This window comes from Protomyctophum bolini (assembly GCF_963924005.1).
Source record: "Protomyctophum bolini genome assembly, chromosome: 15".
Classification (NCBI taxonomy): domain Eukaryota; kingdom Metazoa; phylum Chordata; class Actinopteri; order Myctophiformes; family Myctophidae; genus Protomyctophum; species Protomyctophum bolini.
Window position 1 is genome coordinate 18,785,953 of NC_137876.1, and position 22,250 is coordinate 18,808,202.

Consider the following 22,250-nt stretch of genomic DNA (forward strand, 5'->3'; position numbering starts at 1 on the left):
AGGAACGCCTACTGAAAATGACTTTCCGGCCTCGACAGCCCAAACACCCAAACAGAAAAGTCCTATAATGATAGCATTAAATGATGTTAAACTCTATTACAGACTATAGTGTCTGGAATGCTGAGACGTTCTTCATGCATTCAACACATTATATGAACAAATTTGTGAACACATTTTGGAATTACACGGGATAATTCACTTCTTTAATAACAAAGATGTGCATAAGGATCTATTTTAAAACAAAACTTTTGACTAAAAAGAAACCATCTGCACTATCTGCATCCTTAGCCACCAAACGGATATGGTACAAAATTGCAAAAATAGCAGCCAGAAACATACTGTACATGTAGTAGACACAACGCTGGTCGTCCGCTGTGGATCATGTGTGAACGTGGCCACCATTATGTCGGCGATGTTCGGATCTTTGCCGAACACTGCCGATCTACAAACTCACGTGTCGTATAACTTAAAGGGACACTTCACCCTTTTTGCAAAGAAATATATGTTAATGACGTTTAGAAGCTTTAGATCACTTTCCTGGGGGTATTTATGTGTGTAATATGTGGTTTTAGATATTTTAGATTGTAGCAGTGAGCCTGTTGTCTTTGATGTCATGGACACTGGTCTCACTACCTTCCTGGACTACAATTCCCATAATTCTTTGGTGCACTGCTCCACCTTGTGGATAGGGGGGAGAGCTGTCTTACTGAGACAACATGTAGTCCAGGAAGGAAGTGAGCCCAGTGTCCATGACATCAGAGACAACAGGCTCACTGCTACAATCTAAAATATCTAAAACCACAAATTACACACATAAAGACTCCCAGGAAAGTGTTCTAAAGCTTCTAAACGTCATTAACATATATCTTTTTGCAAAAAGGGTGAAGTGTCCCTTTAAGCTTAGCTTATGGCCGAATGCTGGGGTTGTTTACTAGGGATGCTAGGGTTCAAGAAGCCTCGGTACCCTGGGGCTGGGGAGGTTTGTTTTAGGCTTCAAAGTGGTTCAAGTAAAACACGTGGACCAAAACACACTTTCTTACTCGAGGCAAAGTATACGTCTTGCAGTGGCGTTATAGCAAGTGTCCCCTGACAATATGGCGACAACGTTGATGTAATGTCTTATGATCAGATTTTATGATTTGGAACCATATAGAACCATTGTTTGGTTACGGTATCCATGGCAAAAAGGGCAATCGTGGAGCAGCTGTGACGTGAACAAAGTTTCTCCAACGTTGGGTTGGAAAACCACCCCACTGCGGGTCCAAATTGATCTCCTGTGAGTCTGTAACTGTGTACAAAAATAACCAACTGGACCCTTGTGGCTCCATTTGGTTCCATTTGTAGGCCTACACTCTCAAGAACAGAGGATTTGATAAGAAAAATGGTATCAAATGGGGGTCCACGGCCTGGTGCATATCAAATCAAATTGGTTGAAATAACATAATAAAAAAAAAGAGGCTTAGAAGAATCACTGTTTTATCATGTACAATTTGACACGGATGATCTTGACTAAGACACTTCATAACGTGGTTACATTACAATTATGAAACTACAAGTCGTCACTGTCAGGTGGAAACGTTGTATGAACAAAACCGTCGCTTTTGATGTAGGTCGGGAGATGCTTATTGTCGGCATCAGCCTCCCTATTTTGGCCAATGCCACTGTTGGCAACAACATCGTCGAAACAATGCAGCGTTACCCTTGAAATGAAAATTGTTGAAAATCACTGCCATTAGCCGTGAAAACCTTCTCTTATTGGGGGTCTTTGGCGAATATTTTCAAATCGGGGTCCTCGGGGCTAATTAGTGTCAATTCGGGGGTCCTTGTTTGGGAACCACCAAGTGCAGTACTTAGTTTAGACTACGGTAGTCATTGGTTAGGCCAGCCATTAGTCCTATAACCTATCTCAAAGCGTCACCTCCCACGGGGGCAGCCCACCTAAACCTAACCTTAACCTTTAACGCACCCCCCTCACCAACCTTAATCCGGTCGTCTTAACCCATTTTGGTGTTGGCATCATGTTATGCTTTAGCTATTGAAAAATAGCAGATCTACAAGCTCGTAGCGCGCCACCGAGTGGCGCGCTACGAGCTTGTAGGTCTGCTATTAAAAAAAAAATCAAAGAACGACTGACATTTTTTTAGAATCTGATCTCAGGTCAGAATGGGTTCATCAGACCAGTGTGTGTGTGTCCGGTGGAAACCTCGTATGAATCTGATCTCGAGTCAGAATGGGTTATGACGCACGTCTTAACGTCGTTGCCCCGACAGCGACGACCTCGAGCTAGACAGACACGAGAGCGGACGTGGCGCACAGCTGGAGACGCATGTTTGACAAAGGGGCCGATTCATACTCCCATTTCAGAGCCCGATAAAAGTCGGTTCGGCGCTGTAGGAGCCTCTATACAATTTGACCCCCGTCATGCATTGCAGACCAATGAAACTAAATGAAAACTAGACTTCCCTTATTGATGGACACTAGACAGGTCAAGGTTCTACTCCAGTCTGGCCCAGAGTTCAGTCCCCGGGGACCCTCCCCGGGGACCCCCCCCCCCCCCTGGGAGTCCCTGAGGGGGTGCCGGAGCCGGTCCCCCAGCTAAATGATCCATAGGCCCTAATAATGCACACCAAACTGGGGGACATCCTTTAATATTTTTTTTTTCATTAGAACTACTGGTTTCGTCAACAACCAGTCCTCTGTTCGCCAGAAAAGCCAGTCCAAGTCCATTCCAAAAACCCACGCTAGTTTATATATATATATATATATATATGTGTGTTTTTAAGTGTGTGTGTGTGTGTGTCAGCGCTGTCCAGTGTAAGCTCGGAACCAGGAGGAAACGGACGCGGCGGCGGATGAAATCATCCCTCCAGAATTGGCTGCTGGCTGAGAGACCTGCATCAGAGTACTCTGAGACACATCCATGGGCTGGAGGACACACACACACACACACACACACACACACACACACAGACAGACAGGCAGGCAGGGGTTCAGATCATAGACTGTAAAAAATATGGACAAAGCGTTCCGCGGGTCTAACATGATCGTAAAATGAAGCCTGTCAGTCCTTGCAATGGAAGTCGCCATCTTTCTAGATCCGTTTGGGCCCAGCTGGCCCATTGGCTGGCCCAGACAACGAGGCGGGACTCCCCCCCTTCTTCTTCGTTGGTTTTTATTTTGACTCGAGTGGGTGGGGGATCCCGTTCATAGACTGTAACGGTAGCCCCTCAGAACATGCGCGACTTTATGGTAATTCTTTTCATAAATGGGACCATAATTTTCCAAAAAGAATATTATGACATTAGAAATGAGACTTTAAACTAGTGACTGGAAGCAAAAAGTATTCATGACCATGTTTATTATGGTAATACAGTCTAGGTGAAGTTGGGCCCAAATACATGGACTTCTATGGGGCTATGGGTTTTTTTGGGCCCAATGACAGCGCCACAACAGGCCATTATATGAACTTTCATTTCCTTAGTGGCTTCACAAAATATCTGTCTGACTGCCCCCCTGGTTCAGATCTAATCATAGTACATGTTGATAGTACAATGTGATTGATTGATTGATTGATTGATTGAAGTGTAATGCTTCCAAGGAAGCCCAGCCCATATGCACTTACAGCACACCTTTACCGTTACATTAAGCGATGAACCGACAATGACAAGTTCAAACAAACAACGATCAAATGAATAACCCGACTCAAAACAGCCAAGCTTTCATGGCCGGTAGAACGGCCGGATGGTATAACCGTGAGGGTTCCCAGTTGGATCCCTGTGGGACTCCCCCCAGAGTTATAGCGTCGAAGTGTCCCCGAGCGAGACTCTGAACCCCCCCGGTTTGCTCCCGAGTCCGACGTGCAGGTCGGTGCCTTGCCCGGGTTTCGGTGTATGAATGCTGCGTGTGAATGTACAATGCACAATCTACGTAAAGCGCCTTGGATAAAAAGCACTATATAAATGCACATTTACCATTCATTTAAATATAACGAGGGTGTGCCTATGAGGGCATATCACATGTATAAATACAGTGAAGGCGTACAGTACTACAGTATACCTGTGAGGGCATGTCACATGTATGAATACAGTGAAGGCGTACAGTACTACAGTTACCTGCGAGGGCATGTCACAGAAGCGTGGGCTGGGGACCGTCTCCCAGTCCGTTCCCAGGTCCGTCTCGTCGTCAGTCACCTCGTCCTCTCCGCTCTCCTCCGCTCCGCCCTCCTCTGGCAGCACAAACTCCATCGACTCCTCCAGGTCTGGACTCACCTCGAACGGACCCGTCCTTGCGCACACGCACACACACACACACAGACACGCAGTACAACATCAATTCTTAACCTTTTTGTTTTTGACTCCCGGATTGATATGCCTGGCCTAGGGAGTGTGGTCGTAGGTGTATCTGCTTATCGGTGTTTTGCGAGCATTGTAGATTTAAGGTTCCATTTTCGTCACCGCTAGACCCCCCTTATCCCTAAAACTTCTTTGCCTTTTTTCTTTTTCTTTTTCTCTTTTTAACTATTTGGTTTTGAGCTAAACATTTTTGAATAGTTAAAATGGTCCTTTGGTTCTGGTGGTGACTGACTGAATGTATATCAAATATCTACATGCTGAATCAAGCAACGTACAAACTTGTCTTGGGGATTTCACAAAAGCCTGAGTAGAACATTCTGATGCCATTTTGTAGTGCCTTAATGTGACCAGTGGGTGTCGCTGTTGCTGCACACAGAACAGACAGCATCTGTTTTGCCCTACTCTGGCCTCTTCAGCTCATTACCTTCACCTTCTTCCAAAGTATGTGCTCCGTATTGTCCTCCTCCGTTCACTTCATGGGGCCAGTCTCTTCTACATAGACTTCTATTGGCGAGGAGCACTGGACTCAGGCAACAGCCCAGCTTTAATGATCTTAAATCCCTATAGCCGATCTACAAGCTCACAATGCGTTGAAAACAATGCATTTTAAACTCCAGCTCATCACTCTCCAGGCTGCATGAACAGCAGTTATCTGCCCCTTCAATGTCGTCACTCTGTCTTACTCTATGGCTCTGGCGTTTAGTTACATCCAACCTACCTTCAATGTCGTCACTCTGTCTTACTCTATGGCTCTGGCGTTTAGTTACATTACAATTTTACAATTACAATTTAGGCATTTAGCAGACGCTCTTAATCCAGAGCGATTTACATTAAGCAAGAACAAAAAGCATGGGGAATACATCACATAAAAACATTTATCATGAAACATACGTAAGCTAAGAAAGTAACAGTGGAATATCTATAATGAAACTATAGGCTATACATCTATACTACTATGATATACATTATGTACTATGACGTGCTATGACTACATACAATGCACTTATGCTGTTTACATAACATGCTATAAGTCAGTATCAAATGCTATCTAAGTCTACAGAATTGCTATCTAAGGGGGTGGGGTAAGTGCTATGGGCCATGATGGAGTCTGAAAAGGTGGGTTTTCAAACTACGGCGGAAGATTGGGAGTGATGCTGCAGTTCTGACTGCAATGGGAAGTGCATTCCACAGTTTTGGAGCCAGAAGGGAGAAGAGTTTGGGACGTGTGGAGCGTTGTCCCGGCGTTTTTAGTGAGGGTACTTCCAGCTTCCCTGCGTTGGCTGATCTGAGTGAGCGGGAGGGTTTGTAGGGTTCGATCATACTTGCAAGATATGGGGGAGCCATACCTTTGGTTGCTTTTTAATGCCAGCATCAGAGTTTTGTATTCTGTGCGGGCAGCGACCGGGAGCCAGTGGAGGGAGCGGAGCAGGGGGGAGACATGTGAGAATTTTGGCTGGTTGAAGACCAAGCGAGCTGCTGCATTTTGGATCAGCTGGAGAGGCTTAAGTGCACATGCTGGTAGGCCAGTAAGGAGGGAGTTATCTGTTGTCTGGATTAGGAGCTGGGCTGATTCCTGGGTGAGGAACGGTCTAATTCGTCGTATGTTACATCCAACCTACCTTCAATGTCGTCACTCTGTCTTACTCTATGGCTCTGGGTTAAGGGCGTTAAAGGTTAACCTACCTGCCCAGACTGGGGTTGTCGGGGGCGACCAGGAACATCAGGTTCCTCAACGTGTGTTGCGGGTGGAGCTTCTCACTGTCAACATGCTAGATACACGCACGCGCACACGCACACACGCGCGCACACACACACACACACACACACACACACACACACACACACACACACATGCCAACATACATAAACAGTAATTATGCTACAATGATGAAGAGACAAGATGCATTGTGTATGAGCACACACTGACGCGCATGTGCGTGCAAGCGTGTGCACACACACACACACACACACACACACACACACACACACACACACACACAGCAGTGTTACCTGAGAGAAGCAGAGATGCAGTATGTTGGTGTTGAGTTTGGTCAGAGTTCTGGTGAAACGGTAGCGGCTCAGGTTCTCTCCACAGAACTCACTAGAACACAAACACACACTAGGGCATTCACTAAAACAATTGGTGCATCGATGTCATTAACCCAAATCGATTCAGATTAGGAGAAGTCAAAAGTTAAAAAAAAAATGTTTTTCTTTGCTCAATGTGTGCGTGTTTGTACCGTGTACAGAATTCAAACTGTAGCATTGATTATTGCATACCACACCGGAGAGCATTCGCCTATTAGTTTGCATTGCGTTCAGAACGCGCCCTTAATTCAGAACCTAACTGCAGGTTGTGTACGTGGCTTTCAACGGTGTCCCATTATTGACTGGCCGAATTTGAACTGTGCCGTGTCAGAGAAGTAACAGGAAGAAGCGCGCAAACTTTATCCCCGAACGATATACCCCCCACCTATGTCTAGACGTATGTCTTCTATATTGTGTTCTGAAGGTCGGGCTGCTGACTGCCACCAGTGTTGACGAGTTGTTAATTGGGTAGGTGGAGGTTAATTAGGACAGGTGTGTGTACCTGTTACAGAGCTTCTTAAGGAGTTGTTAATTGGGACAGGTGTGTGTACCTGTTACAGAGCTTCTTAATGAGTTGTTAATTGGGACAGGTGTGTGTACCTGTTACAGAGCTTCTTAATGAGTTGTTAATTGGGACAGGTGTGTGTACCTGTTACAGAGCTTCTTAATGAGTTGTTAATTGGGACAGGTGTGTGTACCTGTTACAGAGCTTCTTAATGAGTTGTTAATTGGGACAGGTGTGTGTATCTGTTACAGAGCTTCTTAATGAGTTGTTAATTGGGACAGGTGTGTGTACCTGTTACAGGGCTTCTTAATGAGTTGTTAATTGGGACAGGTGTGTGTACCTGTTACAGAGCTTCTTAATGAGTTGTTAATTGGGACAGGTGTGTGTACCTGTTACAGGGCTTCTTAATGAGTTGTTAATTGGGACAGGTGTGTGTACCTGTTACAGAGCTTCTTAATGAGTTGTTAATTGGGACAGGTGTGTGTACCTGTTACAGAGCTTCTTAATGAGTTGTTAATTGGGACAGGTGTGTGTACCTGTTACAGAGCTTCTTAATGAGTTGTTAATTGGGACAGGTGTGTGTACCTGTTACAGAGCTTCTTAATGAGTTGTTAATTGGGACAGGTGTGTGTACCTGTTACAGAGCTTCTTAATGAGTTGTTAATTGGGACAGGTGTGTGTACCTGTTACAGAGCTTCTTGGGCAGGTTGACATCCAGGATGTGAGACAGGATGTTAGCTAGCTGGGTGGCGTAGCACAGCGCCGCGCTGATGGTGTGAGCAGGATTGATATGGTCCAGCTCTGTTGCGCGCACACACACACGCACACACACACACACACACACACACACACACACACACACACACACACACACACACACACACACACACACACACACACACACACACACACACACACACACACACACACACACACACACACACACACACACACACACACACAGGGGTCAACATGTTAAACCCTGTATACTTAGTTGACTGAAGTCAGACTCTGCATTGCCTCGCTTCTTTTTACTTCTTTTTTCTACACTGAATATCCTCACCAAAAATAGGCACTCTATATAAGCTCTTGTAGATGGGCTATTTTCACAGGAAGTTCACCCCAGAATATAGAAGACACTAGGGATGTGGCAAAAGCTCAGAGCGGCCACAAAAAGCTTTATGTGGACATAAAGCGGCCAATAATTGCATATCTTTTTGGGGTTCCTTGACATGAAAATGTTGAGAACGACATGGAAACTTTCAGAAAACTGTCAGGACTTGGAAGACATTTTGTAGAATCAGTTCTCAGGGGTAAAAAAAAATGGTTTAACCAATTCAGAACGGGAACCCCTTTTGGTGTTTAGACATTGTGTTATACTTTAGAAAAATAGCAGATCTACAAGCTTGTAGGTCTGCATCTTCAAAATGTGGTGCAAATCTTTGAATGTATATTCTTCCGGAGCGAATGTTTTTAACTCAAGTCTTTGCTTGTGGGTTGCCCCGGTACTCCCCGGAACAACATATTTTCAGATGGGGGGGGGTCCACGGCCAAACACAGATCATTCTGGGGGTCCTTGACATGAAAAAGGTTGAGCACCACTGATATTTCTTTCCAGCTCTAAATGGGTTAACCCATTTTGGGCCGGAACCCCTTTTGGTGTTAGCATCATGCTATGCTTTAGCAGCTATTGAAAAATAGCAGATCTACAAGCTCATAGCGCGCCACCGAGTGGCGCGCTACGAGCTTGTAGGTCTGCTTTTTTTTTTTTTTTTTTTACGGTCAGGATTTAGAAGACATTTTTTTAGAATCGGATCTCAGGTCAGAATGCGTTAAAGAACCACCATTCTTCGGTGGCGTTAGAATCTGATCTCAGGTCAGAGGTGTATCGTCACCTGGTCCTTGTTGGCCGCTGCTCTTCTCCTCCACCCAGCTGTAGTAGGTGGAGCAGTCCCCGTTGCTGGGCAGGGTGACGGGGGTCCCCGTGATGCTGATGCTGGTCTCTCCGTTCTGGTCGTCCCAGACCCAGCGGCCGGACAGGTACGTGGTCCGGCGGGCCTCCGCCAGCTCGCTGACCGTGCTGGAGGTCAGCGCCGGGTCGCACTCCGCCAGCACGTCGGCGGGGTCTCTGAGGGGGACGGGGAAGAGGGGACGCGTCACGCAGTGTTGTTTTCATCCACTGAAACTAGGACGAAAGATGTTCGTCGACTACCTTTCCCCCCCCCCCCCCCACTGACAAAAAAACGACATAAAAACTAAGCCATGATGACTAAAACTATGACAAAATATACTGACAATTTTGCTTCGTCAATGAAATAAAAACTAGACTAATAAAAATGTTAGGAAGGGGACTAGTGGACAAGAGATCCAGTATGAGTCATCTTTACACTTGGTTGCGTGCTGACAATAGCAGATCTCGCGGGGTCCCGTCGCTGGTCGCGTTAGAAGTGATCACACCTCTTTGTTTTTGTTTTTTTGGCTACATCTAGCACCTTCCAGGATGGCACCGTGACACCTCGAAATGGGGTCTGAAGCAGCAACTCGCGGCTCGCACTCAACCGTCGGCACCAGGGGGGGCGCCAAAAGGCCCTGACCGCCATTATATATACATTTAAAAAAAAATATATATTATTATTATTATAATTTTTATTTTTTTTTAAATTATTATTAATATATAGTTTTTTAATTCCCATGTTAAACACGTGTTAAAAAGGCGTTAAAGACGTTGTTGGCAGTCTAGGTCCTATGGGACATCATAAAAAAATTAAAAATAAAATAAAAAGTCCTTGGCAGTCCTTGGCAGATCTACAAGCTCATAGCACGCCACCGAGTGGCGCGCTACGAGCTTGTAGGTCTGCTATTTTTGAAAGACAATCGAAGAACGACTGATGTATAGAAACATAGCTTTTTCAGAAAACTGTCAGGATGTAGAAGACATTTTTTTTAGAATCTGATCTCAGGTCAGAACGGGTTAAATGGGGGTCCGCGGACTAATGCATGTCAAAATTAAAATGGTAACTTGAGAATCACTGCTGGTGCAGTGAAGAAATCTTCTCTTGTGTGTGGGGGTCCTTGGAAAACATATATTCAAATCTTCGACATGAAAATGTTCGGGGGAGGGGGGGGGGGGGGAGAACCTACTGTACCTACAGTACACCTACTGTACCTGCTGCCCTGCTTGTCCTCCTGCAGGGGGAAGATGTGCGCGGTGAGCTCCAGGGTGTTGTCCCGGCGCTCCTGGGCCAGGAGCTCCAGGCGAGCCTGCAGCTCCTTCCGCCGGCGCTCCAGCATCTCCCCCAGGCGGCGGTTGTGGCGCCCGAGCTTGTCGCGCTTCTCCCGGTGCCTCCCGGCTCGCCGCTGCAGCCTCTGGCTCTCCTCCTGGGAGCGCAGGAGCAGCTCCTTACCTATAGCGGGAAAGAAGGAGGAGGAACACCGTTTCTGACCCGAGATCAGATTCTAAAAAAATGTCCCCTACACATCCCTGACAGTTTTCTGAAAAAGCCATGTTTCTGTGTGTCAGTCGTTCTTCGGTTTTTCAAAAAAATAGTCTGCTGACCTATACACAAGCTCGGTGTGCGCCGCGCCGCTCGGTGAGCTTGTAGATCTGCTATTCCTCTGAGATTCCTTGCGAAGAAGCATATGCCTTCAATGAGCGGACCCATCGCCGAGCTTCGGCGTGCGTGAAACAGAAGTCCCGGGGGAAAAGACGCGCTGTGATTGGTGACAAGTGGTCACTTGAGTGTCGGCGAGAGACATGGGCGACGTCACTTTGGGCTCCCAAGCGTGCCTTCAAGCGCTTCCCCAGGTCTCGCGTTGCCAGACTGTTGCCTCTCGCAGTTTTCCAACGGAATAGTTTTCAATGGGCATAGTTCCTGTTATGGCACTATACCGCTTGACTCCCTGCCTCCATTGGAGACACGTCGCTCCAAATGAACCGCTGCGGCCAATGAGGGATCTATGATACATACTATAATATAGTAAATATCATGTTTGCGAAACCACTGGTATATTATACCAGTGGTTCGCAAACCTTTTCATGTCAAGGACCCCCAAATTGACACTAATTTGACCCCCATTTGAAAAGATATACCCCCATAAGGGAAGATTTGTACGGTTCTAGCGGTGGTTCTCAACACGTTTAATTGCAAAGACCCCCAGTTTGACCTGCAAATTAGTACTACAGACCCCCATTTTAATGGCATTTCTATCTCTGGGACACCCCAAATGTATCAAAGTTAATTTAACTCCGAGAGTGTACAAATGGAACCAAACGGGTCCATTTGGTTCCATTTGTATACATACACGCTCAGAGTAACAGACCCATTTGGTACCAAACTATCATTAAGCTGGGGGGACCCCCTGGTTTGGGAACCACTGGTAATATACTGCTATATTTAACAGACTACCGGGGACAAAACCCTTTATGTTCCGCTACGAACTGGCACTGCAGCCATGCTGCTCTGTGTGTGTGTGTGTGTGTGTGTGTGTGTGTGTGTGTGTGTGTGTGTGCGCGACTGAAGCATGGTGATTCATTTGCATACTTGAGTTAAATAATCTCACCTGTGTGAACCCCCCCCCCCCCCCCTACTGGTATTAATAAGTCACATACTCGTGCTCATGACCACTGATACATACATAGGTGTGTGCACTCAAAAAGAGAGAAAAAATTGAATCTTTATATTTACTTAAAAAGGATAGTTTCTATTGCCGACCGTTTGAGGATCCAATGGAGTTGGGAGCGCATTTTAAACTCTTCATTGGTTCTTTGTGTACATATACACACTGTGTGTGTGTGTGTGTGTGTGTGTGTGTGTGTGTGTATATATATATACGGTATATATATTCTAAGATTTGTTTCAGGCTTTTCTGCCTTTATTGATAGTATCAAGTGAAGGTTGACAGGACAGAGGGAGGTAGAGACATGCAGCAAAGGTCGTCATGAGCGGGACTCGAACACGCGGCGCGCCGCCAGGCCAGAGCGCCTAATAATGTGGCATGCGGCCGGGACCACTCGGCTGGCGGGCTGCCCAGTTCAATATTATTTGAACCGACACACAACAACAACGGTGAAAAGGGTGTTCAATGGCGTCCATTTGTGAAAAAGCAAAAGAGGAGGAAAGGAGTTAACCCGATTTCTGCCGGACAGCAACGGTGTTGTATATAGAGGTTAAACTCACATGTGGTCACTTCTTCGTTGCCACAGCAGATGGCTTCTTTCAGCTGTTCCACCTTCATCTTACAGGACATGATCTTCCATTTCTGGGACAAAGAGGGTCAGAATCATCATCATCATCCATCCATCCATCCATCCTTAGCTCTGGCCCACGTGAACAGCACCACTGTTCCTTACTATGCCTGCTCTGACATAGTCCCCAAACAGAACCGCAGTACGGGCAATCAGTCAATCATACTACTAATAACCAGTCATAACAATATTAATCCATAAAGATATCGATGACTTTATCAAAGAAGTTAATCGATTGATAATCAATCCCGATGTCACAATAGACAAACATTCCGCAAACATCTACAAGATCACAGCACGTCACGTATGGAGGCATTTTCTTTGTACATTCTTTGTACACATCTGCTATTTTCAGAGAAGAGATTTGGTGCAGAGGGGGGAAAAAGGAGTACAATAGTACATAACTTAGGGGAACCCCGGGTCAAAGATTATAGCGTTTATAAATCGTATGAACGCCAACGTCCATATTCGGAGGCGATACCTTTGCTCAGAATAGAGGGTATGCGTGTGACATCATATCGCCATACCCGGAAGTTATGTGGGAACGCCTACTGAACTGAGTGGCTATAGACGGTGCATACCGTCTATAGCCCGTAAACATCGACAACAACAACAACGCTATTTTCAGCAACGGTTCGCCTCAGAATATGGACGATAGCGGGTTTATATGCTTTATTAACATGATGACTGACGTTGTCTTACCATCTGATCAGCCTGAATCTTCCCATCCATGGCCTGCATTACACTGGCAAAAACAAAGCCAAAACAATTTCACGTTGTACATTCAGTTACTTCAGTTGTTTGGTGTTCTACACATACAGTAGGCCTGATACACCATAATACTGTCCGGTGTTCGCAGCTATAGACACTGTAGACCAGTGGCTCCCAGACCTTTTTCATGGCAAGGACCCCCACGTTAACCCGAATTGGCAAGCGGACCCCCATTTGAAAAGGCATATGCCAGGGACCCCCGATAAGAGACGATTCGTACGGCTCTAGCAGTGATTCTCAACCCGTTTAATTTCAAGGACCCCCAGTTTTGACATGCATTAAGTCTAAGGACCCCCCCATTTAATGGCATTTCTCTCTTTCTGGGACCCTCAATTTATATTGTAGGAATCAAATTAGAGTGTACAAATGGAACCAACGGGTTCCATTTGTACACTCTCAGAGTTACGGAACCCACAAGGGTCCATTTGGTTCCAAACCATCATGTAGCTGGGGGGACCCCCTGGAACTCCAAGGGACCCCACTTTGGGAACCACTGCTGTAGAGAAATACAAGCCAGGGCCATGTGTGTAGTGTACTGACATACTACTCTGGGTCATTGCTTAACCCATTTTGGATTGAGGGCGATTTAAAAAAAAGGCTTCTAAATCCTAATAGTTTCCATGTCTGTTGTGTTCAACCTTTTCCATGTCAAGGACCCCCGGAATTATCTCTATTGGGCCACGGACCCCCCCCCCCCCCCCATCTCAAAATATGTTGTTCCAGGGACTCCCCAGAAGCAAATATCTGTAGTTAAAAATGTTTGCCATGAAATATATATATTCAAAGATTTGCACCACGACTTTTCAAAAATAGCAGACCTACAAGCTCGTAGCGCGCCACCGAGTGGCACGCTACGAGCTTGTAGATCTGCTATTTTTCAATAGCTAAATTATACCATGTTTAAAACACGAAAAGGGGTTCCCGCCCAAAATGGGTTAAAAATGTTCGCTATGAAATATATATTCAAAGATTTGCACCACATTTTCACGACTTTAAAAAAATAGCAGAACCTACAAGCTCATAGAGCGCCACTCGGTGGCGCGCTATGCTCTGCTCACTGGCAGGTGAGTTAGCAGAATACTAATTCATTTGTCACTATTGTCACGACTATAGAGCGTCGCAGTCCTCCCCCTTTCAGAACAACGAGTGGCCCAGGAAATGGTTCTCCATTCATTTTCTCCATAGGGCTTTTCCTAAAGTATTTATTTAAAGACGGTTACGCCGCGGAAACAAAGCCAACTCGGATCGTGACAAGTCATGACAATGAACACAATGTTTTGGGCCGATCAAATAATTTATGAGAAGAAAAACAACAAAAAATTTGTTGTAACCTGCCGTTTTTTTCTACTTTCTAATTCTGTTTGGCCCAAAACATTGGGTTTATTGTATATTCTTACGTTTTTGGGTCTGAGGCTAAATCTCATAACCATAAATAATGGTCCTTGAAATAAAAAGGGTTGAAAATATAATATATAAAATAAAATAAAGTGCTTCAAAAAAAGGATAAATATAAATATAGTCTCAAGTTTCATTCCAAAGAGAATATACTAGCACAGAATACTGAAAACCAGCGGGTCCCTTTTCATTTGTAATTGTACGGTCGTTACGTTTATGTGAAGCGATTGAGAATCTGTCTGTCTGTATTAATGACCCGTCTGTAGTCTGTACAGTAGAGTACACTGTATCATCGTCAAATCATATCACAAGGCCATTCAACTTTACATCGCTACATCAATATCTGATATATGGTGCAATTTGATAGGCAAAGATCAAAATGGTCAATTACTGAAGAGACTGTACATAATCTCTGAACTAATCATCTTCAAAAAGGATGAAACGCCATTCCATGTCCTTGCATTAAGTTGTTTTTTTAGATGATGTAAGATTGCAAATTAAAAGTTCGTTTACCTCTGTTGAAGCTGCTCCTTTTCTTCCCGGAGCTTCTTCAGTGTCTCTAGTTTGTCAATGTATCTAGACAAAAGCACAAAGCACACACGTCCGTCATTCACATGGAATATGAACGCTTTGCTGTCCCTTAAAACACATTTTGTGCCCAAGACGTCCACAGACGTCCTAGGAATTACCGCATGTGGTGACGTCTTGGTAAAAAGAAAAAAAGAATCCCTTAAAAAATGTCAAAAAGTGTGCACCCTGGGTCGCCAAATTATGAAAGGGCACACACTGTAATGTGTTAATGCAGTGGTTCCCAAAGTGGGGTCCGGGGCCCTTGAGGGAGTTCCAGGGGGTCCCCAGTTTGGAACCAAATGGACCCTTATGGGTCTGGAGTGTACAAATGGAACCAAATGGACCCGGGCCGTTAAGGGTCCATTTTGTACACTCTCATAGATAAATTAACATTGATTATACAATATAAATTGGGGGTTCCAGAGATAGAAAATAAATGCCATTAAATGGGGGTCCGTAACCTAATGCATGTCAAACTGGGAATTAAAACGGGTTGAGAATCACTGCCTCTTATGGAAGGTCCTTTTTCAAACGGGGTCCATGGGCTAATTAGTGTCAATTTGGGGGTCCTTGACCTGAAAATGTTTGGGAACCACTGGCTTAATGCCAAGACGAACAGAGCTTAATGACAAATTTAGAAGTAGTCGATGCACTGATTTGGAAGAAGCAGCGATGTGACCTCAAACTCGCCACTGCCATTTGTGTATTGGCTCATTGATATCAAACACACGCCAGAACACTTAAAACGAGGAACAGGACATGAAGGAGGCACCGTATCAATCAACACGTCGTCATCATCATCATCATCATCATCATCATCACATTATCACATTTCAGTTCTAAACATTGTAGCTGGTACTGGTAGACACTCTCCCTCTGGCTTTACAGAGATGCGTCTACCAGCTACAAGTCAACAAACTGGGTTAGTAACCTGAAGCCTGCTGCTTGGATCGTGGTACATGAATGTTTCACTGTCTGGTGGTAAACACGGCACGGAGCCAACTAGCTCAAACTAACTACTACAGGAAGCTAAACAAATGGGTCACGGCGGTCGCCCCACTACGAAAAATAAAGAATAGATAGACTATGCGCATGCATAAGGTGAATGGCAAATGGCAAGTGGATTTAACGTTGTCTAATGCAATCAGACAAGACTTTTCTATAGAAGAGACACGTTTTAATTCTCTAGGAGTAGTTCTTGACATAAGGTACTTTAATCTGCTGCACTGTGGGGCAAGAAAGTTCCAAATAACTAAGATATTGTCCATTAAGCCATTTAAGAAAAAAAATCTTATTTATATATCAAATGTTCCCTCCTAGTTGTGTACAGATGTACTGTTAGGTTACTGTTAAGTCCTACCGGTTATGAATGGTATGTAAAGTTGTACTGGTGATTGTTAAAGTGAGGTCCAGGGACCCTCGACGGGCATCCAAATGGACCCTTATTGATCTGTAAGGCCCCTTTTCCAGTTGGAGAACCAAAGTTATGTTGGTGGAAATGGAGCCGGAGAGCATTAAAGGGACACTTCACCCTTTTTGCAAAAAAATATATGTTAATGACGTTTAGAAGCTTTAGAACACTTTCCTGGGGGTCTTTATGTGTATAATATGTGGTTTTAGATATTTCAGATTGTAGCAGTGAGCCTGTTGTCTCTGATGACATGGACACTGGGCTCACTTCCTTCCTGGACTACATGTTGTCTCCGTAAGACAGCTCTCCCCCCTATCCACAAGGAGGAGCAGTGCACCAAAGAATTATGGGAATTGTAGTCCAGGAAGGTAGTGAGACCAGTGTCCATGACATCAAGAGACAACAGGCTCACTGCTACAATCTAAAATATCTAAAACCACACATTACACACATAAATACCCCCAGGAAAGTGATCTAAAGCTTCTAAACGTCATTAACATATATTTTTTTTGCAAAAAGGGTGAAGTGTCCCTTTAAGAAATGTGGAACCGAATATGGGTTCATTGTTTTTGCACAGTGTGCACTGTGTCAAGAGTTATGGGGGTCGTTGAAATGAAGACGTTTGAGAACCACTCGTTTGGCGACATTCAAAATCCAAGCCGGGTTGTACTCGTAACGATGCCCCTGGGAAAGTCTATATCCCCGGCCGGGGTCACACCAAAGACCAAATAAATGGGACCCAAATGCCTCCCTGCTTGGCACTCAGCATCAATGGGTTGGATTGTGGGGGGGGTCAAATCAACTAATCAAAATTATTCCAGAGCGCGGCACGGCAGCCGACATTGGGTCAAATGTGGGACGTTGGGTATAACGTGAGACTTAATCGTACGGCTTTGACGTTGTTTTACCGGGGTTAGGTTTAGGCATATAGTTTTTACTGAGTTTAGGTTTTGGGCTGTGGCTGTCAATCACAGCGACTGGCCAATCACAGCGCAACCCGGAGAGGTTTTGTAATGACGCCCACACGCGTGGTGGTGTGTGTGTGTGTGTGTGTGTGTGTGTGTGTGTAACGTTCTACTGGCAGCACGCGAGCGAACCTTTCGGGGTTCCTCCCGTCGATGTACTGGAAGTCTCCGTGGCGGACGCAGCGGGCGCAGGTGAGGCGGCGGCGGGCCGTGCTGCAGAGGGGACAGCGCTCCACGGCCACGTACAGACCCTCCGCATCGTCCACAGACTCCACCATCACGCCGCCACCGCCCCCACCGGCCACCGGGGGGCGGTAGTAGGCCTGCCAATCATCAAGTACACTTTAGTGACTTTAGGTCACGAAGACTGATTGTCACACAAATAATTGCGATTAACGATTTAATTGTGTTTTTTGTTGTTCGATGAACATCGAAGTATATATATGAATAAGAATTAGATTTACGTTTTGGCTTCTATAGGCTTTGAAGTTGCACAAGGCATATATGATAAATAATCCTGAATACAGAAATAAATGACATATGGCATATTTAAAAAAAACATTAGAAATAGCATATCTACAAGTACCGTTGCATTTATATAGTGCTTTTATCCAAAGTGCTTTACAGAGATACACCAATGGTGGAGGAAAGGAAACCAAGGCACCAACCTGCACCATCGGGAGCAATTAGGGGTTCAGAGGCTCAAGGACACTTCTGACACTAACTCTGGGGGAGCCCGGGTTCGAACTGGAAACCCGTTATCCGGCTGTTCTACCGGCCACTCTACCCCTGAGCCACCACCTCTACCCCCTATAAGTACACAACGCATTCCCATCGCAGTGTGTTATGAGCTCGTAGATCTGCTATTTCCACTCGTTTTTTGTTTGAACTACAGCACATGAACATTTATTTTGACATGGAAACGATTATGACGATTATGCAAAAAGAATTGTGATTATCTCAAATAGTTGGGATTAGACGATTATGTAATATAAGTGTGACAGTAATCACATGCATCAAATGCAGAGAGAGACAGTGTAGTAGCAGTGCCTCGGTAAAATGCAGAGAGAGACAGTGTAGTAGCAGTGCCTCGGTAAAATGCAGAGACAGACAGTGTAGCAGGCTAGTAGGCTAGCACTGTAGCAGTGCCTCAGTAAACTAGCATCAGTCGGATAAACCAGTGGTTTTCAACGCTTTTCACATCGAGGCCCATTATTTAGTCTCCATTAGGAGAGGCATCCTTTGGTTAGTCTTAGACATAGCATTGGTTGGTTAGACATAAGGTTGGTGAGGGGTGCCTTAAGGGTTGGGAGAGGGTTAAGGTTAGGTTTAGGTGTGCTGCCCCGTGGGAGGTTAGGGTTAGCGATAGGTTGTAGGACTAATGACTGGTCTAAGCCACGGACCACCACCATGTGATGAGATTTAGCCTCTCACACCCAAAACTAAAGTATGTTCTGTATTCGTTGGATAAGATTTTGTCTACAATTCCGTGCTTTTGGCAAAGGATCAAAATAAGAATTCTTCACATTCTCTAATTGTGTAGAATTAGAATAATGTAACACTTGAGAGCGTAAAATGAAACTCGTACGAGTCCATTTGATCTATAAAACTCTATAAGGGTCCATTTGGTTACCAACTCGGTCATTTATCTGGAGAACCCCTCAAGGACCGGCCCACTTCTGGCGAGCCACCCCGTGTCCGAAACAGTAGAGAAATGTGACAGTTACCAAGTGGGGGTCCCCAGGAGTGTGTGTGTGGGGGGGGGGAATGGTTGGGAAATGACAGTTACCGTGCCGCGGTCCCTCTACTGTACCCTCTACTGTACTGTAGCCTACTGTACTGTCACTGTACTGTACTGTACTGGCACACCCAAAAGCATAATTAGGTTGCGCACAGGTGGTAAAAAACAACCATGTTGTTTTCGTGCTCATACCCAGCCAGCCAGCTACCCACCCAGCTACCCACCCAGCCCTGGTCCAGTGCTTACAGCGAGTCTCTCTCTGACGCCCTGTGGAAGTCCCTTCCGCAGCCCTCTGGTGGTATTCTCACTCCCGTGTGAGGATTTTCAAATCCCAGCAAATAAACAAAACGACGTAACTACTCACCGAAAACAAAGCCTGCTAGACCTTGGTAAAAGTCTATTCTCGGAGCTGGGAAGCGTCTCAGGTCCCCAGCTTCTCTCTAAAATGCACTATTTTAATCATTAAATAAAATGAATCGAACCAGATCGGCGCAGGCAAAACCCGGAAATGCCGTAGTAGAAGAAATTACTCTGCCCGGTAAATTCAGGGTACATTGCGTTATTAAAATGGCACAACGTGCATTTTAGAGAGAAGCTGGGGACCTGCGACGCTTCCCAGCTTCGAGAATAGACTTTTACCAAGGTCTAGCAGGCTTTGTGTCGGTGAGTAGTTACGTTGTTTTGTTTATTTGCTGGGAATTGTAAACACTCGCACGGGAGTGAGAATATCACCAGAGGGCTGCGGAAGGGACTTCCACAGGGCGTCGGAGAGAGACTCGCTGTAAGCACTGGAGCAGGGCTAGAGACTCCTGTTACTGAACAAACACTATATAGCAGTGAATTTCAACCTTTTCCTATATGAATATGTTGTTGTCGTTGGGATAAGATTTTGTCTACAATTCCATGCTGTAATATATTAGGCGAGATAACAGGCAAACATCGATCAGAATGACAATTCTTCTACATTCTCTAATTGTATGAACTCCTCAATTAACTAAAGCAGATGTTTAACAATACTTTTACTCTTGAGAGTGTGAAATGAAACCAAAAGGGCAAGGCTTTATTTGGTTTCATTTTACAATCTCAAGAGCTAAAGATCTATAAGGGTCCATTACTTAGCTGGGGACCAGCTGGAACCTCCTCAAGGACCACTGGTTTAGCAGTGGTTCCCAAAGTGGGGTCTGGGGACCCCAAGCTAAATGACAGTTGACAATTGAACCCCAATGGGTCCATTTGGTTCCATTTTGTACACCCTCAGTTAAATGAACAGTGATTTACAATAGAAATTGGGGGTCCCAGAGATAGAAATGCCATTAAATAGGGGGTCCGTAGCCTATTGCATGTCAAACTGGGGGTCCTTGAAATTAAACGGGTTGAGAATCACTGCTAGAGCCGTAAAATCTTCTCTTATGGGGGTCCCTGGCATTATGTTTTCAAATGGGGGGGGGGGGGTCCGCGGGCTCATTAGTGTCAATGTGGGGGTCCTTGACATGAAAAGGTTTGGGGACCACCTGTTTTAAGTGTCTTAGGGTGGTGACAGACAGACAGCCGTACCGGGGGTGGTGTGGCGGTGCTCGGGGCTTGCGGGGGATGAGCAGCGGGAGGCCCGGCCCGGAGGGGCGGCCGTCCAGCCGGCTGGGACACCGCCGTCGGGGAAGAAGAGGCTCCGTCCTGGTCCTCCTCCTCCGTGAGGTCGGGCACTCGGAACGAGGACGCCGCCGCCGCCATGCTAATGCTAACGCTAACGGCAATTAAACACAACACGTCGTGGAAATTTTAAATTTTAAAGATGTATTTGGCCGCGACGTGACGCGGTCATCTTCTCACGTTGTGTAGTACTGGAGCGGCGTTTTCGTTCTTCAGGGCCCAGGGGGTGTTACGGTTTTTTTTAGGAGGGGAATGCTAATAATAAACACAGCCCTGTTGTTGTTGTTGTCGTCTAGGTACTCGTCTCCTCCCTCCTCCACCACACTTCCTGGTTCATCAGATCACGTGACGTGACGCAGTTTGTTTATGTGGTGACGTACCTGTTGAGGGCAGAGTCTGAAGCCATGCTGCTGCTGCTGTGGTGGGTTTAATATTAGGCCTACATTAAAATGATTACTTGAAATTACACACCTCTCTTTAAAAAATAAAAGGAAGAATCCAATAATATAATGTTGATGGGAATCCAAGTGAATCAAACAAGTGGTTGAAATTTATATTCACAGTTTGTGAAGTGAGGGCTGTACAGTTTATATCCAATTGAGGACATTTTATTGAGAAATGGAATCGAGAAAGAAATAGAAATCCTTTCAACCTTGCTTCCCAGTTTTTGGGAGGCAAAAACATGAAATTGTGAAACAGTGAATCGTGCTCATGAAGGCGATCCTCATATAGTTACTGCAGAGCGCACCTCATTAGTGTGAAGAACAGTATTTACAAAGAATGTATACAACGGAAATGCTATTGCACTGGTATTGTCAAACAGAACTATGAAGCCTTAAAGGGAGTCCATGGTGGAAAGTACAGTAACTATATATTTACTAAGTATAAGTACTGTACTTTAGTACAAATTTTAGGTATTCTTTTACTTTACTTCATCGGATCTCATTTGAAAACTTTAGTTAATACTACTAAACTAGATTTTGATTATTACCCTATTGGCCTGATTATAAGACTGTTTTTTTCCAATGGAAATATCCTAAAAAAGTTGTGAAACTGAATAATGAGTACTTTCTTTCTACATTTTGATAACAATACTTTTGTGCCTTCACTCACGTACATTTTATTTACATAGTATGTCTACATTGTGCCGTGTGATTACTTCTTTCTCCACTGATCAGGCTCACAGCCACACTCTAAAATGTTCATTTTTCAGGAAATATGTTTCAGGAAATAAAGAAAACCTTACATTATTAAAACAAAGCAATACCGCCTCATCAAAGTTGGTATTGTGACTTTATATATTGTCGAGGGGAAGAGGGGGTGGAGTTAGCTGGTTACTGCCAGAGAGCGACAATGATGTAGTAGTGGGGAGTCGCATTGTGGTCTGACAACGTTGAAGACCCCTGTGGCCAGTCCAGGAGTAAGGCAGACAGTGAACATATGAAGAGGAAATGTAGAAGTTTCCAGGCCAAACAATAATTCCAGTTTTATTGCCTTCAGGATGGATTAGCAATATACATAATACTGTACTGACCTTTTGTGCACAATACAAAAATAAAA

General features: G+C 45.0%; 1 protein-coding gene across 1 annotated transcript; it reads right to left on the minus strand.

Moving 5' to 3' along the window:
* Nucleotides 1–2,114: 2,114 nt before the first annotated feature.
* Nucleotides 2,115–21,007, minus strand: atg14 (autophagy related 14). The gene is made up of 12 exons (XM_080784898.1): nucleotides 20,598–21,007; nucleotides 17,435–17,625; nucleotides 14,870–14,932; nucleotides 12,893–12,935; nucleotides 12,123–12,204; nucleotides 10,112–10,349; nucleotides 8,841–9,073; nucleotides 7,629–7,746; nucleotides 6,363–6,453; nucleotides 6,036–6,121; nucleotides 4,113–4,284; nucleotides 2,115–2,925 (listed from the first exon to the last, which is right to left on the minus strand). Exons 1-12 carry the CDS (start codon nucleotides 20,769–20,771, stop codon nucleotides 2,800–2,802), a joined length of 1,617 nt encoding a protein of 538 aa, XP_080641024.1. The 5' UTR covers nucleotides 20,772–21,007; the 3' UTR covers nucleotides 2,115–2,799.
* Nucleotides 21,008–22,250: the final 1,243 nt, after the last annotated feature.